General features: G+C 45.1%; 1 protein-coding gene across 1 annotated transcript in view; it reads left to right on the forward strand.

The window, feature by feature from the left end:
* Positions 1-16730, forward strand: part of BAX (BCL2 associated X, apoptosis regulator) — a 61580-nt gene extending 44850 nt beyond the window's left edge. Inside the window, exons 5-6 of the mRNA XM_069200941.1 lie at positions 9627-9731; positions 11108-16730. Of these exons, the coding sequence (XP_069057042.1) occupies positions 9627-9731; positions 11108-11200 (198 nt within the window). The 3' untranslated portion in view covers positions 11201-16730. The remainder of the gene's footprint in view (positions 1-9626; positions 9732-11107) is intronic.
* Positions 16731-17071: the final 341 nt, after the last annotated feature.

Genomic DNA, 17071 nt, shown 5'->3' on the forward strand with positions numbered 1-17071 from the left:
CCAGTGGTGCCATCCCCATTGTAATCCTCAACTCTGACATGGATTTGGATGGGTATCGACTGGCGTTGGCAGGAACTGTGCCTCCTATATTGGATCCTGAGCCCTATTTTTATAGGCTAGGCCTCGGGGGAAGAATGGGAGGGGGTCACTGACCCTTTCAAATACCACCTCTATGAAGGAATGGACTAGTGTTACGGGCTTGGGTGAAGCAAGCAAACTGGGCACTTCTCCAGATACTGGCATGGTTTCTCTCCAACCGTGGCTATGGAGGAGGGAACTTCTTATGGTATGGTGGTAAAGATGGCAGCTGAGGTCCTGGACCTTTAGTTGCCCTTAGTGGCTGTCAACACTAACTCTTGACATAGGTGCTGCAACCGGGAGCTTCCACCTCAGAACCCCTGCTGCAATTCATTGATGCCCTCACTGACGTCCTACTGGATACCTGGTCCAAAGTCAGCACAGGGGCTCCTGTGAACAGCATGATTGCCCGCCATCAATGCCCTGCACCTGAGGATCCAAGTTTCCTGACGCCCACCCCTGAGAGCTTGGTGGTCGAAGCCTCTACCTCCCCAGGCTCATTCCCTACCGCTTCCATGGACAGGGAATCCAAAAGGCTGGATTCATTTGGGAAGAAGATGTTTTCTTCCAGCAGCTTTGCATTGAACACTACATGCCGTTTAGGCCGCTATTTCCACATTTTGTGGGGCATAGTTGCGCAAGGGCTGCCACAGGTCCTGGGGAACGCCCGGGCTGTACTCTTCCAGTCTGTAGGCGATGTGAGACACAGCAAAATTCACACATTTGTTGTGGACCTGAGATGACTGACTCTCTAGGCAAACCTGTTTCCACAACAGCGGCCTGAGGTGCCATGCCTGCCTGAGGACGTCTAGCTTTTCAGGGGATGTCCAGGCTTGCCCTTTGATGGCACCTGTCTCTTTAGAGATAAGGCAGACTCTAAGCTTGAGCACTTCAAGGATTCTCGGGCTATGGCTAGGTACTTGCCCTACATGCTGCTTAGCCTATGCGTGGCAGAGGATGCGTGACCAACTGACCTCATGGGTGGGATGACCAGCAGTCTGGTCAGTCTGTCTAACCCCACAGCAGCCTTTAAACCTTGCTAGTCTCACCCCCCCACCCCCACCCACCCACCACCACCCTGGCATAGTTGGTGGCAGGATCGTCATCAACTTCCACTTGGCAATCCATTACTTTAGACAGGTGGGTTTTGCAGAAAATCCGAAAGGACAACTTCCTCCCCAATGAAACAACCCCTCCATACGTGCCACCATCTTAAGATCGGATAATGGAGGATCATTTGTCCCTTTTCCACGAGGAAGTCATGGCTCTCTTGGTCAAGGGAGCTACAGAGAGGGTTCCAGTGCCAGAAGTAGGCTGTGGCTGCTAGTCCCGCTACTTTCTGGTCGACAAGAAGGGCAAGGATCTGCACCTTGACTTTGACCTTTGCTCTCTCAATCTGTTCCTCAGGAAAAGTTCAAAAAGCTTACATTGGCTCAGGTCTGGTCTGTTCTGGACTCAGGAGACTGGATGGGAGCGTTGGACTTGCAGGATGCTTACTTTCATATCCATGTCCTGCCTGCCCACAGACATTACTTGCAGTTCATGGTAGGCCACGAGCACTTTCAGTTCACCATGCTCACCTTTGGCCTTATCAGTGCCCCTTAGATGTTCACCTAGGGATGGGGGGTGGTTGTAGCCCACCTGCGAAGATCATCGGTTTAGTCTTCCCCTATCTCGATGACTGGCTGTTAAAGGCAAGCTTGCCCCAGGCTGTTGTCTTCCACCTTCAGACTACAGTGGACCTTTTGCATTTGCTTAAGTTCACAAGTGCCGAAGTCACACCTGACTCCCTCTCAGATGCCCCTTTCATTGGAACTGTTCTTAACACAGTACTGTTTCGGGCATCTTGCGAGCCCAGGATATTAAGGACATATTTCTGATGTTTCAGCCGCTATGCTGGATTTCATTGAGAATAACTCTGAGGCTGTTGGGCCACATGCCAGATGGTATACACAGGCGCTCTGCAGTGGAACCTGAAGCTCCAGTGGGCGCAGCATCAGGAGAATCTCTCTGACATGGTCCAGGTCTTGGAGGGAACTGCAAAAGATCTTCAGTGGTAGTTAACTAATCAAGGCTGGGCAAAAGGCATGTCCCTCTCCCTTCCCCAGCCAGATCTGACAGTAGTGATATGGGGTGACTTTCTGGGAGAGGTGGAGATCAAAGGGGTCTGACTCCACATCAGCATGCTGAAACTCTGTGCGATCCGGCTGGCATAGAAAGCCTTTCTTCTCTCTAACAAGGGAAAGATGGTGCAGGTGTTCACGGACAAACCATCGCCATGTGGTACTGCAACAAGCGGGTGGGGTCATTGTCCCTTTGTCAGGAGGCTCTGCGCCTCTGAACATGGCTGGAACAGCAGAGCATATCACTGGTGGTTCAGGATTTGGCAGGCTCTTTGAACGCCAGAGCGGATTACGAATGGTATCTCCATCTGGAGGTGGCACAAGGTCTCCTTCAGCAGTGGAGAGAGCCTTGGTTCGATCTGTTCTCCACTGAGAATGCGCAATATCAGCATGTTTGTGCTCTGGAGTTTCCAAGGTGGCAATCGCTCGGAGACGCCTTTCGTCTTGAGTGGAGTTCAGGCCTCCTGTACGCTTTTCCGCCCATACCACTGCTGCCAGAGTTCTCAAGAAGATCAGGAAAGACTGGGCCTAAATAATCCTTGTGGCCCTGGACTCGGCATGGAGAGTCTTGTATCCTGAGCTGCTAAACATGTCCATCCATCCTCCGATCAGGCTGCCCCTTCAGGAGGATCTTCTCTTGCAGCATTAGAGGAGGATTCTGCACCGCAACCAGTCCACTCTCCACCTTCTTGCATGGAGATTGAGTGGCAGCAGTTGGCAGCCTTTCACCTTCTCCCGAAGTCTGTAATGCAATCTTGGCAGCCAGGCATCCTTGCACCAAAAAAGTATGCACCTGTTGTTGAGAGAAATTTATGGCATGGTGCATAGACAAGTCTGTTGACACCTTTACCCCCCAGACACCCCCCCCCCCCCCCTTACCCTTTCTGCCCCTCTCTCTTCCCTTGCCCAGCAGGGCTACGCTCTGGGTACTATTAAGGGATATTTGTCTGTATTTGTGCTTTTTTTTAGGTTGCCTAATCAACCTTCTTTGTTTAAGTCCTCTATTGTACATAGGTTCCTCTAAGGTCTTACACATCTCTTTCCTACATCCCTGTTAATTAAGCCGCAATCAGATTTGAATTTGGTTATGACTTTTTTGATGTGTGTTCCTTTCAAGCCTCTCCACAATTGTCCACTTAGCCTCTCACATTTGAAAGCAGCCTTCTTGTGGCAACTACATCTGCGCGCAGAGTGCGCGAACTGCATGCCTTGTCATCTAAGCCTCCCTACCTCGCTATCTATCCTGACAAAGTGGTGCTTCACACTAGTATCTCTTTTCTGCCAAAAGTTGTCACACCCTTTCATGTCGGCCAATCAATCACCTTGCCCACTTTTTACGCACCGCAACATCCTTCAAAGGAAAAGGAGAGACTCCAGTGCCTGGACCCAAATAGAGGGTTGGGATTCTAGCTTGACCGTACGAAAGAGTTCAGAGTGGATAATCAACTCCTTGTAGGGTATGTGGGTGCAAAGAATGGTCGGGTAGTGCAGAAGCAGACCATCTCCAGATGGATCATACTCTGCATTAAGATCTGCTACGCACTAACCAAAAAGCAAGCCCCGTGGGTTTGCACGCTCATGCTACCTGAGCTAAGGCTGGAACCAATTTGTTAGCATGGGGAGTTCCAGTCCTTGACATCTGCCAGGTAGCAATATGAGCATCTCTGCACATGTTTACTAAGCACTACTGCCTGGACAGTCAGGCCCATAGGGACGTGCACTTTGCCTGTTCGGTCCTGCAGGACTTTCTAGTCTGAGCATGGTTTGCAGACCCACCTCCAGGGATGGTATTGCTAGTGTATCTATTCAAAGATAAGGAATCTGCAGCTAGAAGTCTCTATCAGATAAACAAGTTACTTACCTTTGGTTACACCTTTTCTGGGAGCGACTATATCTAGCTGCAGAGTCTTACCTACCAGCCCATCCTCCCCGTTCTGCAAACTGATTTTTCAACTGTTCTCCGTGGCGCTGAACTTCTGGCGTGGAAAGTTGTGAAAAGAAACTGACATCAGTGCACCTGGGTGGCACCTATATAGGACCTGCAAAGTCCTCTCCGGTGCTGATGACAGACCACGGACGCAGAACCGATCAACGCCACCTACCAAAGCACAGGGGTACTTATCATGGAAACGTCCAGAATCAGTTTAACGCCTGGGGAGAATTCAAAGGTAAGGAATCTGTGGCTAGATGTAGTCTCTATTAGTTAAGGCATTACCGAAGATAAGTAACTTCTTTGTCAGCTAGTAAAATGAATGCTGTCCATTTATTTACAATAGTCTACTACAGTTAAATAATGCTGCCATCTTACCCATCCATTTTTTCTCAAAATTGATAACTGATTTCACATCATTGAATCATTACATAATTTTGAAATGCAAATTTCCCACTGATTGTACATTGTAACTGCATTTACATAGCTAGAGATAAGCACGGAGCAAGACCTTTATTGGTAACTTATGTATCTGCACTTATGTGATCTGTTCAAATAATCAGTAGCTGTATGGGATAGCCTGCATTGGTTCTTTTTACCAAAAAGTCAACAAGCCCCTCCTCCGATAAAACTAAGGCATACTTACAGAATTAATTAACCTTTGTTGTCCTTTTTAGAAACGCCCAGGTCTCGGGAATGGACTGAGTAGAGGTGTAGATGCCTATGCAGTATATTACGGTGCAAAGTATGTCTTCCAAATAGACAATTTTGAAACGCCAGGGTTCTCTGTGCAAATTATTTGCATAATGTATTCCTCTCCTTTTCTCCTTGTTCAGCATTTTCCAGAAAAGAGGGATAGGTTTCCTACTCTGTCAAGTTTGTTAATCTGAAAGATCTCGTGAAGGGGGTGTTACTTGTATACTTGTAATCCTATTCATTATGGGGATCTTCTTTGAATTCATAAAGTGTGCCGACTCTGTCTCTTCAAAGCAAGTGTATATTTGGAAATCTGGTTTCAGTGGAGGATTTCTCAGGTACAGATACCAAAATGAACAGACTAAGGAGCATAGTGGTACATTGTGGGACATTAGAGTACTTGGGATTCCTTAAAGGTATTATGTGAAAATTCTATATAAACTGCATTAATTTTACATTTTTACATGTTCTACTAAAGTGGCATTATAGCACCAGGGATTTTATAACCTTACAAAGTGGTTTAAATTTGCTTAACGAGATAATAAACATTGACTCGTGTAGCCATGTTTTCCTTACATAATTCATTTAGAAATGAGTGTCATTTTGGTTGGGATCCTACATATAGACAGACCTATGAAGTAGTATGGTTATACGTAAGAATAATTCCTTCAGCAACAGTGAGCATCCTTTTTTCTGCATGTTATTGGGTGGAGACTCAAAAGCAGTATGAGTTTGGCTTCAGGCTGCTTCTTCTGGAGCAGGAATATCCACCCTCTTCTGTAAAAAGAGCTCCAAATGTTTATTGAAAATCATCCTGAGCTACTTGTTAGAGTTTTAATACTGATCACATCCGACAATATCACATCAGTGGTCACCATAAGTAAGATTATCAGCAGTGGTCACCTCAGTGCATCAGGCATGGTTTCACAATTGTAATGTAAAAAATGCTTTTTCAATGTGGAATGCTTCTATAAAGGTGAAACATAACAGCCATAGCTTCAGTGCTCAAAACATCCGCTCATGAGCTCTAAAGATGTACATTTTCATCTTGACTATACACATTTAAATTTTGGTGTACAAGTATGAATTCAGCCAAGCAAAACTTCTAATTTATTAGGCTAGGCTACACACAAGAGAGCTACTTATGGGTACCAGTACCTCACAAGCTGCACATTGGAGAAGCGTGTTCTGGAGAAATCCGTGTACTTTAAACCTTCATGACCTCCCATTTATAAAGATAGGTGCGATGTGCACACTGCTTTATGGTTTTTGAGGAACTGTGGTGGCGTGGATATGGTAGAATTGTGTTTTCAGTGGTAAACTACTGTTAATCTGAGTTTTTAGTGGTTTTATCCATGGAATATGTTCTGTTTTAGAAGCATTTTTATCTTTGAGACTGGTGATTGCTTGCATAAATGCAGTTTACCTTACTTTTCCCTACACACTATACGATACGATACTAGTCTCTGTTCTGCATCGTAGGATCCTCACTAATAGTCATGACATTAGAATAATTCTGAACAGCGTACAAGGACCCTGGAATACTTCTGCCCTATCAATCAGTAGATAAATGTTTCAATTGAGATGGACGGTTTCATGAAGGCCATAATAATAATATTAATAAAGCAGGTGTCCTTTACTGTTTTTCTTTTTTTTTTTTGCTCTCTGAGATAGCCATTTTAAAACCTAAATTGCAAAATCTAGCTGAAAATCTACTTCCTCCAGATATGGAACCTTAAACTTGTTCTTCCTTAAGCTTGAATCTTCCCCATCATCTAGGTGTAGTGTCACGGAAATGATAATAACAAGTTCAAAGCAAAGCATTGGACAGAAAAGCTTAAGGAATCCAATTCACGTAATTAAAAAAAAAAAAAAAAAAAGAAACCTTCAACCAATCAGGAAACAGCCCTTGACTCTCTTCCCCTCAACAGCCACCATAACTCGAATCTCGTACTGCATGTGGTGTGAAGGGAGTTTCTCTTCTCTCTTCTTAGTTTCTTCAATTGGTGATCACTGGCTGTTGGCCCCCCATCGCGCTTTACGACCAAGAAAATGTTGCTTATGAAACCAGAAGGGTGAGGAGTAAGTATGGTATATGACCACCTTTGACAAGGATGGCCACCTGTGGGGAACAATAGTGCCAGACCGCCCCCAACTCTTAGAATGGAAAAAGGGTGAACACACACCCTTATTGGAAGAGCTGGAGGCCTGTCCTCTGGAGCCGCCTCTGGTGAGATAGAACCTGGCTTGATCCTGGTACTGTCTGCACCCGGAGCCTTGCCCCTGGAAGAGGGGTTGAGAGATGCAGCCAGCCGAGTGGCCCCTTGGAAAACACGAGGGTGGAAGATCTTCTTAATAGATGTTTAGACCTTGTCAGTGGATGAAAAGGTTGCCAAAACTTCCCTAGCTTCTTTATGAAGGGATCACCAAAGAGATCCCACACACTCCCCCTAGCCCCCAGGGTTACTGTCCCCGCATCCGAGGACACCATGTCTGCCAACTTGGGGTCTGTCTTGATGAGCAGGGAGCGACAACATTCTGTAGAAAGGGCACAGTTGGCATTACCTAAAAAGGTTATGGCTCTTATGCCCAGCCAGAGAGGACCTCAGGGGAAAGAGAGAACCTGAAACCTTTGCTTCCTCCACCATATCCAAGATATTTTGGTTAATTGCCCTACAGTGTTTTGGGGGTAAGGGCTACCTTCCCCTCCAATGATGGTATGGGGGCATTCCACATGCAGGTGACTTCTTGCCTCCTTTTGCAGAGGTTTACATGACTGACCCTCGAAGTAATGCGCCACTTTTGTAGCAGGAGACCATTCCGCAGAGTGCTGGTGGATTATATTATCAGGGTCCAGCATGTCAGACGTCATGTCAGTAGAGGGCTGATCGGCAGTGTCATTGGCGGGGAGGGGGCGCCAAGGCTGCAACCGGCCTGGCTCCCTATGGCGTCCGCATGGAAATCGTCACTGTCTCCCAACATCTAGGGAAACTGTCTGATTGCCATCCAACAGATCATCATATGGCCCAGAGCACCAGCAAGGCCAGAAAAGCCCGCTTGAGGGGCACAAAAGTTACCTGACACCCCCTCCATCCCCCCAGTAAGCTTCTGCTTAGGTTGAGAAGGCCTGGGATCTTTGATGATCTGAGGTTGTTGCAATCTAGCATAATCCTGAAGGATCTACTTGTACCAATTTTGTTCATCCAGGGCCATCGCCTCTGCCACCGCCCTATAAATGAAGGTATCCACTTCCTCAGTAGAAGTCGTTGTTGTCCCAAGGTAGGAACGACAAGGCATCCTCCTCGACATACTCACTCTCCGAATACTGCATAACCTCCAGGGGAGAGATCGATATTGTGACAGGTAGAACTGTCAAATGTGGCACTGGTGGGTCCAGTATATATTTTGGGGGACCGGAGGTCACCAGTCGCTTAGAGTCCAGGCCCTAGGGGAATACACACCCAAATGTGTATACAGGGTCACCCTGGGACAGTGTCCCTTACAGGGTCAGAATGGCTTAATAACAATGCAGGCTGTGCAGGGTGGAGTGAGATATTACAGGCTCAGAAAACGTCACCAACACCAGTGAGAAGCTCTCCAAATACAGGCCCACAGTGGAAAACCTTGAAATCAGTCTCCAAGGCGTAAAGTAAATCGGCCTAAAATAGTGCTACCTATCCCAGGTGGGCATGCAAATTACTCACTGGTGTACTGCCAGATCGGGCGTCAAAAAACGCGATTTTCGCAGTTCTGCAGACCCCGTGGCATCGAGGCGTAGGTCTCCAAACTGGGGGACGCGATGGGGCCGCTCTGGCGTGCAGTGACAGCGCCTCGTAGCGGTCAGAGGGTCGCATCGCAAGTGCGGCCCTCGTGAAAAAGAACACCGCCCCGTAAAGAGCGCAGGGACGCTCCAGAAGCTCGAGTAAGCAAGCGAAACCTTATAATACGAGACAATTAAGGGCAATGTAGACATGGAAACTAAATCGGGCAATACAATATTGGCAAACGTAATATGCATAGAAGGGAGAAACGCTTATCTGCGGCTGCTGAGAGTTGAAGAAAAGAGGCAGCATGTACCGTGCCAATGGACTATGTTATGCCTGCCATGCGTAATTAGTGGTTGCTGTAGTTGTAATCTCCCATGGAGTTTTGGGAATGCTCGTTTTCTTTTTATATAATGTAATGCCGATATGTCTGCGTGATCTTATAATCAGCGAAGTAAAGATAATAAAGCATAATCCTCCCCTTCGGTCCTGACATTCTCATTCAGCCACTAAGATCTTCGGGCAGTAGTCTGTTTACTACTCTTATTCTTGTTCTCGGAGATTGTGGGAATACTTCAGGGCGCTATGAACAAGCATGTCACAACATGTCTGCCTTAGGCCATGTGTTTTTTTTTTGTTTGTGCAAACGCATTCTCTCTTGATCATTAGGCTCTGCATATTTCACATTTTCTTCCTGGCTTCACTTTGACTAGAAGCTGTCATGCACGCATCTGTCTAGTATTAAGTAGGCATCGTGTCTAACCTACCTTACGCCCACTATTCACTCGTACAACGCATCTAAATGAAACTCACACATTCTATGTAATGTTAGCAAAATTGTGTGTGGTTAAAAGAATATGCAGTTTTACCAATCCCAAGTCTGTCCCCTTCTGTCTTAGCCAAGGCTCGTGAAGAGAGCGTGCATTGCGCCATGACGTACTGTGGGCACCTGTGATGTATGCAGAATGCCGTCCTGTGATGGGCAGTGTTCTCAGAACAGTTACTCATTCTTCTCTCATTCCATTTTCCCCGTAGGCTCTCCTCTCCAATGTTCCACAGTTGATCCGCACTATTTTCAACTGGACCATGGATTACCTACGAGATAACTTGCTGCAGTGGATTCGGGATCAGGGAGGATGGGTGAGCCACTCTTGTCTTTCTTTGCCCGTGGTATAATCAGTTGGTTATGCTCTGATGTATGCATTTTTTATTTGATTATTTGTCTTGAAATACTAAGCTCTGTGTGGTATGTTTGTTTCCCATAATATAATATGCATTATTTGTTCTGACTGGTTTTCTCTCAGCATCGCATGCATGCTCTTTTTGCGAGTGGTTGATTTCCCATGTCCTCTTAAGCATGCTTTGTTTTTACTGTTTCTTTCGCTTTGATATTTTATGACTTTTTTATTTTGTTTTCACTTCGGTCATCCTTTTAAATCTTTGTTCTGATTGCCCGTTTCCCAGTTGCGTCGCATGCATGCTTTTTGAGCTTTATTTTACAGTGAGATATGGGGCTTACTTTGGTTTGGAAGATTGCTTTCTCTTGCACTAAATTTAATTCGTAGGTTTCCCCTCTCTTGGTATGACTGCTATTTCGAGTGTCTTTTTTTGCATCCCATCTATTTTTCTGTTCTGATTAGTTGTTTTATCTTTGCATCTGTAAGGCCCATTCTCCGGGGTCCCGTGACTTTAAGTGGTGTGCTGGCAATAACCAATATTGTCATTTACCTTCGATACTTCAAGGCGTGGGGTACTGTTACATTCCAGCAGGAGAGTGGTGATAGCCCTACATTTCCAAAGAAACGGTATTAGAGGCTTCCAAAGAAGCAGAGGGAAAGGTGTTTCTCTTCACTTCTTTGCTTTCTGTGCACCACTTGATGGTCCTCTGCATGCCAGACCTCAGCACAGCCACATGTACATTCAGGAAAGTGAAGGCCTCAGATATCGGGAGCGGACTGATTTTATTTGAGGGGGTCAGTAGACTGTTTCTAAGGGTACATGTGTAAATATCTGTCCCACCACAACCATCATTCTCTCCGTAGCCTGATAAGGAGATTGGCACATTTCTATGTGAATGAGAGTACAGCCTGAGTGCACCCCATTCCCGTTGAGCTGTGTTCTCTGATGCTGGTAGAATAAACCAAATCAATACGGATCATTTACAGAGTTATCAAAAGATTTAAAGTCCACTATGAACACATGAACAGACAGCAGGGCACAGTGCAAGGGCTTTCATTCCTACATTATCTCGTGCATGATTTGTTGTTCCCCTGTGATATATCCCTTGCAGTTGCTGTTTTGACTGATGGTCTCCATTGGCATCTTGTGCATACTTTCTTCTGATTTGTCGGTTTTCTTTTACATCCTGTTGCAGTGAGTTGTTAGTACGCTTTGGGCTGACTGTTTTTCCCTTTGCTTCGCTTTGCAGTTTTTCTTTTTAGTGGTAGTTGGAAATTTATTAATGTGTCATTTACATGTGTCTCCTGATTTTAAGGTTGACTGTCCTTTCTTTGCAGGAGAGTCTGTTTGGTACACCAACGTGGCAGACCATTGGCATCTTTGTAGCCGGGGTACTGACGGCCTCCCTCACCTTCTGGAAGTTTTCCTAGGGTTATGTGAAAGCATTCACCTAGCACACCTCCAAGTGGACGCTGAGCTTCCTTTGCTAATGCCGGACTGTGCTCATCGGGCACTTCTAGTCATCATCAATTGCAAATGGCCCTGTGAATTCTTTATAACTTCATACTTTTACACAAATTCCTCGTGCCTTTTTTAAGAAGAAAAATATGAAAGACATTTTGTTTTTTAATTACTGTTTCGATTGGTTTACTTGAAAAAATACTTTTTGTGAAACTTGAATCTTGACAGGGCTGTTTGCTGCCCCTTCCGGTGCATCAACCTTGCCACTCAGCTAAATGAAAGACAGAGGGTAACCATTTCTGTTTATGTGAATTGATATCGTCACTGATTCACAATCCAGGCCCAGGAGAGGGCGCTAAGGCGGGTTAAAGTGGGAGAGGAATTTTTGGAGAGAGGAGCATCAGCACTGTTGTACCATATGCTTTGTGGCACTGACAAAGTTCCGTTATGTAAAGCAATGATTCTCTTCTCAGGGATAACTCTGCGTCTGAAACAGGAGTTGTGTTGATCTTTGTAACTTGAGGGATAGATAGTTCTGCTGCTTGTGGCTTCAGCTTGCAAGATGTCTGGCCTTAAGGATGGCACAGCTTTTCAAAGAAAGAGTGGGTGCAGCATGAAGAGTAGCTTGTCTGTCTTCAAACTACAAGGTCTGGTGAACTGAGTAATGTTTTTCTGTCTGTAACTGAAGTTTGTCTCTGGGACATAGCTCTTGTCTTAGGAATGAGCCTGAATGATCGGGTCAGTGATGAATGACCTCTGTCTTAGACTCTGAGGGTTTACAAGTTGCATGTCCCAAGACACGGATAAGCTGGGCTAACCAGAGTTAGCTGTACTTCTAGAACATAATTCTTCAGAACCACAGCCAGTATGTATCACCTGCAAGGCCTGAGCTTGTAAAATATGCCACTGTCTGCCACATATTGTTGACTGTCTCCTTCTCCAGCTCCTGGATATCTGGGACATTGACCTACATGTAGGTGGCTTGGTCTGTCCGAGCTGGGGAATCTGACACACAGTGCCACACTAAACAAAGTTTTTTTGTTTTGTAAAATCCCTTGTTAGATCAGAAGATTGAGCCCTTGGGTAGGTTAGTAGTGAATTCGTAAAATAACTAGTTCAAGATAGTAGTTCCTGGCAGTGTTCACCTAAGGCCTTTTCAATAGATTGCACCCTACTAGGCTTGAAGACCTATGATGTCAGTTCTAAAAGGGGTCTTGTTTGATTTAGTGCAACCATTGATGAATTTTGAGATTCTGATGCTTAATGACATGTCCCTTCCCAGCATGACTTTAGCTGCTCTTTATGATTGAAGAGTGTAAAACGTAGATTACACTATGCTTCTCCACCAAGTAGCAGAAATGCTGACTGGGACACCGTTTCTCCCTAAATGCCTAACGTAGGCCTAACATGTGGTCAGCGTCACTAGGATGGAGCTCCCTGCCTAGCAGTGCTTCACTCCCTTGGGGCCAGCCTCACAGGTTACTGTTGAGGACCAATGGATAGACTCTCAGACCAGGAGTTCCCACTTTCCTTTCCTGACTGTAGGAGGTGAATTCATTAACATTTAAGAGCCTTATGTTCCACCCGATGAGCACATAACTGCACTGGTTCCTGAACCACTTTCCTCACCAGTCGTAGGCCCAGTGTACATAGTATTTAAGAGTCTTAGATAGCTGCTTTTTCTTCTATGTGAACATCCTGCATGTGGGGCTTTGAATTGTAATGCTGCGCCAGGAAACACCCAGTGACCTCCTTCAGAGAGTGTTGGCCCTATCTGTATCCAGACGTTTCACTGTGAACGGCTGCTGTGTGCGCTGGCTCGGTTTCTGTCCTTCCAGCCCTTTACCTTCCGTACACAGATCTGATAAGTAGGCTGCAGAAGAGAGGTGGCACCTTACGTCCATGCTCTCCTAGTACACCTTGCTACTACTGCCCCACCATGACCATTCTCCATTCGCATGTATTGGTGGTGTAGTGCCCTTTGTCGCCAGCTCTGGTAGGTACTTCTTGGGCCTACATGGAGGCATGTGTCCATATCCTCAGAAGCCTGTCTCCTTGGCAACACTTATGGCTGAAAATGAGCTCTGCCATTCACGCTGTCAGTTCTTTATCGGCCGGTTTGTAACCGTGATAAGAACATTCAAACCAGTAGGTATCTGAAGAATCTTCATGAATGAGGATCCTTGAGGAAGCCATTCATTGTTTTTTTTTTTTTTCTTTTTCTTCAGAATGTGCCCACTCTGCTGATGCTCGGTGGCTACTGCAAGTAGAACATTCTGCAGCCTTCCAAGTATTCTGCCATTGAACCTCTGCGGTTCTGTGTCCACATGGATTCGTTGCGTGTATGCTGGAGCGAGTTTGCTTAGTTGTAACATTTAGACTTCTGTTTGATTTCATTATGTGTGCCTGTGTATGTTTCTGCACGTATGTTTGTGTTCATACCTGTCCGCAGCTTCCCCTGCCTTCGTATGTTCTTTTGTTAATTTGTCTTCCCGCCTCGGTGTTTGGGGGCCAGCTGTGCCTACTTATTTTGCCTTTTTGTTTCTTGTTCTTTGCCAGTGCACTGCGTTCATGTTGCCTATTTCTTTTGTATAGCGCCAGAAACTTAAATGCCAGGCTGCTGCGTGGGGGTAGGTTCACAAGTAACACAGCCCTACAAGCCATGCTATGATGTATTACGTAACTGCTGTACATGCAGTCATTTAACATGAAGACCATGTACAGTAAATCCACACGCTGAGCTGCCTATAGGAAATACACTGCCTGTCAGAGAAGCAATCTCGGCTGAAGGCATGTCAGACAGAAGTTACAGATTCATGGGTGACACTGAAGGTATCTTTACGCAGGTGGTATTTTAGCTTCAAAGAAGCGAGGACAAAGGCAAATAATCTTTATATTCATATTAAACTGACAAAGATTGACATTCACTGGTATGATCCTAAGATTGGTGTCCCATGAGCCCTGAAAGGAGGCCACATGCGAAGCTGGCCTAAGGATTCAGCAGAGCTTGCTGTTCTAATGTCATCTTAGCTGGAGGCTCTGCACAAGTGTCTCCAGTAGCCTGTAGTGATCAAGGAGCACCGAGTGGCAGCCTAGGAGTGGGAGCAAGTGCTTCAAGTACTCCAGAGAATGGAGTCATCTGAAACCGTTTTTACTAGCCGATTGAACCAGAGTGCACATTGATGAGTGGCCCAGCGCAAATTATGTCAATAGGGGTTACTCCTGATGGCCAAACATAAGTCCTCCCTCACGGTGTAGTATTCTGATTTGGGCTAAATGGAAATCAGCATTCGGAAGATAATTGGAGAGAGAATTTGCTTCCAGCTTGCATCTCCTGGGAATTTGTGGGTGTGTCTGTCAATCAGTAGGCCTAACTAAGTACTGACGTGTGTATCTGAGTACATTGATTTTTCTGCTACAATACCTATCTTCCTGAATTTGTTGACCAACACACCCAAACCTATGTCTAATATTCTCGTTCCTCTGTCTTTATGTGTCTTCATTTGTTCCTATTTGTCTTGGTCTGTATTTGTAACTCTGCTTTCATTGTCTTCATACCTGGGTGAAATATGTTTGTGTCTGTCCCCAGGATAGTGAGACTGCATGAATCCTATTGTCCCGTCATGCTATGAATTTGTGTGCATGTGTGTGACTGATGCTACAGTTTAGTCGGTGCCTTTAACACGCCTCTTGTTAGGGGGACATGGTTAGTGGTTTCACCAGGAGCCTTCAGTAGCGTCATGCCTCCCGACTACATCATGAAGGGAAAACACCAACATTTGGGTTTGTTTCTGGTCAAATGAACGTGATTTATATATTCATAGATTTAACTGCTTCTTTGTAGCCTTTTTATAAGATCACGTTTTGTACTCTGCTCCATTCTTTACTGCCTAACCCCTGGAAATAAATGGTTCTGTGAGGTACCCTGCCGGTATGTGTTGGATATCTGCCACTTTCCTGTCACACTGCCGGAAGTGGGTGTTTGAGGGGGCTATGCCTGAAATTAGCAAAAACGTCTAGGGTCTAGTTAATCATGCACTTCTCCCTTTGGCAAAAAGTGATCACTTTTTAGTGGCTGCAGAAAAGATGGATGACACCAATGTATTTAATCTCTGATCTCTGTAAACTGGGTATACTCTTTGTTTAGAAGTTCTCATCACTGTGAGCTGCAAGGGTTATGTGTCCGAATTCTGCTGTTGTGTGGCCACTTTAGACTTTGCCATATTTTTACAGCATGAGAACGTTTGTCAGTGGTCTAGATTCGCTGTTGCTGTGTGGCCAGTTTAGACATTGACACATTTTTACAGTTTGTGAAAGTTTCTCAGCAGCCTAGACCAGCTTTTTAACCTTGTTCTACAAATGTTAGCAAAATTGCTTCTCTTAAGTCCTAGTTATCCTAGAAAACCAATGGTGCAAAATCAATATCCCAGACTTCTGTAGGTGGTGCAGAATTTTCAGTGATCAGCCCAAAGCTCGCTCTTGTGCCACAATGTATGCTCCACCAGAGTGCGTTGCTAGAAACGCTTCTAAGCTTTGCCCACCATGGTGGAGGCTTTTCTCCAGGCCTGGGTCCCAGACTACCTCAAATTAAAGTGGACTTTTGCCTCTGTGATGCAATGTTTTTATTCCTAAAACATTTGGTGGCTGCGTTGCCATATTTAATTTAGATATGCATATTTCCTATAGAGTATTTTAAGTTTATCTTTCTAACCACCGTGAAGTAGCAAGTGGATCTGCTAGGGTCCGTTTTGAAGTGCTTCCTGTGACATTGTGAGCAAACTGTGATTCACATCCTTGCCGGTGCTTTTGTGTACTGCAGTTTTGTTATAACCTACAGGCAATAGAAAGACTCTCGGAGCCCTTCTGCTCCGTGCTACTGCAGTGATCGGTGCATTTTGACAAACACTCCCCCATCTCCCAAAGATACAGCAATGGTAACCTGACAGATTACTCACAACGCATCAGACTTCAACAACATGAATCCAAGCAATGCTTTCCTGGTCAGGATAATTTTAAAGGGAAGTTCAATAAGGCCCTAGCTTTAAAAAGAAGATTGGACTTTTGTTTCATAATAGATTTTCTTTGGAAATGTCAGATCTTCCTACTTAGCGTCATGCTTTTGATGATTGTTCTCTCCGCTCCTTCCTTGCTTTATGGCTAGGAAATGGAGTTGAGGGCTAGTGGCCTTTCCTGGCCGTCACATATTCAGTTTCCTTTAACAGCCGGTCCCTATCGTGCTCTCACTTTACAGTTAACTTAAAATCTTTTATGTAATGTAGAAACTTTTATTGGCGGTTACCTTTTCTTCTGGTATTTTATTTTCCAATTTTTTTTTTTTCCCACGTTTAAAACATGGATTGAATTTGGACAATCTAGGCGTTTTGCTGTGGTTCACTGACGGTTGCCTCCTGCTACGCTCAAGTACAATCTCACATATGTATCTTTTCAGAAAAGTACATTTCCATCATTCAAAAGAAAATAAAGATGTTTTTTACTGTGGCTGTGTTCTGGTCTTGTTCTCGGTCTTGTGAGTCATGTGTTGCATCCCTTCTACTTTCTGACTCCTAATTGTTTGCCTTTCTCGCGCTTGTTTTTTTTCTATCCCCAATTACTTTTTACAGTTCCAAGTTTTTCTGTATGAATCAGTGCTCAAAAGTTCAAATAACAATGTTAAAATGAGTTGGGGGGCTGGGGAGGAGCAGGACAGTGTTTTTTTAATGTTATGTTTTTATGTTGTGTACAATTTAGCAATTATTGTAGTCAAGAGTTTGTGAATTTGAAAAACAAAGGACAGCTGCATACTTGCCAGCATTTGACAGCTGGAAAGTGGGATATTTTGG

The sequence above is a fragment of the Pleurodeles waltl genome, chromosome 7, assembly GCF_031143425.1.
Source record: "Pleurodeles waltl isolate 20211129_DDA chromosome 7, aPleWal1.hap1.20221129, whole genome shotgun sequence".
Classification (NCBI taxonomy): Eukaryota; Metazoa; Chordata; class Amphibia; order Caudata; family Salamandridae; genus Pleurodeles; species Pleurodeles waltl.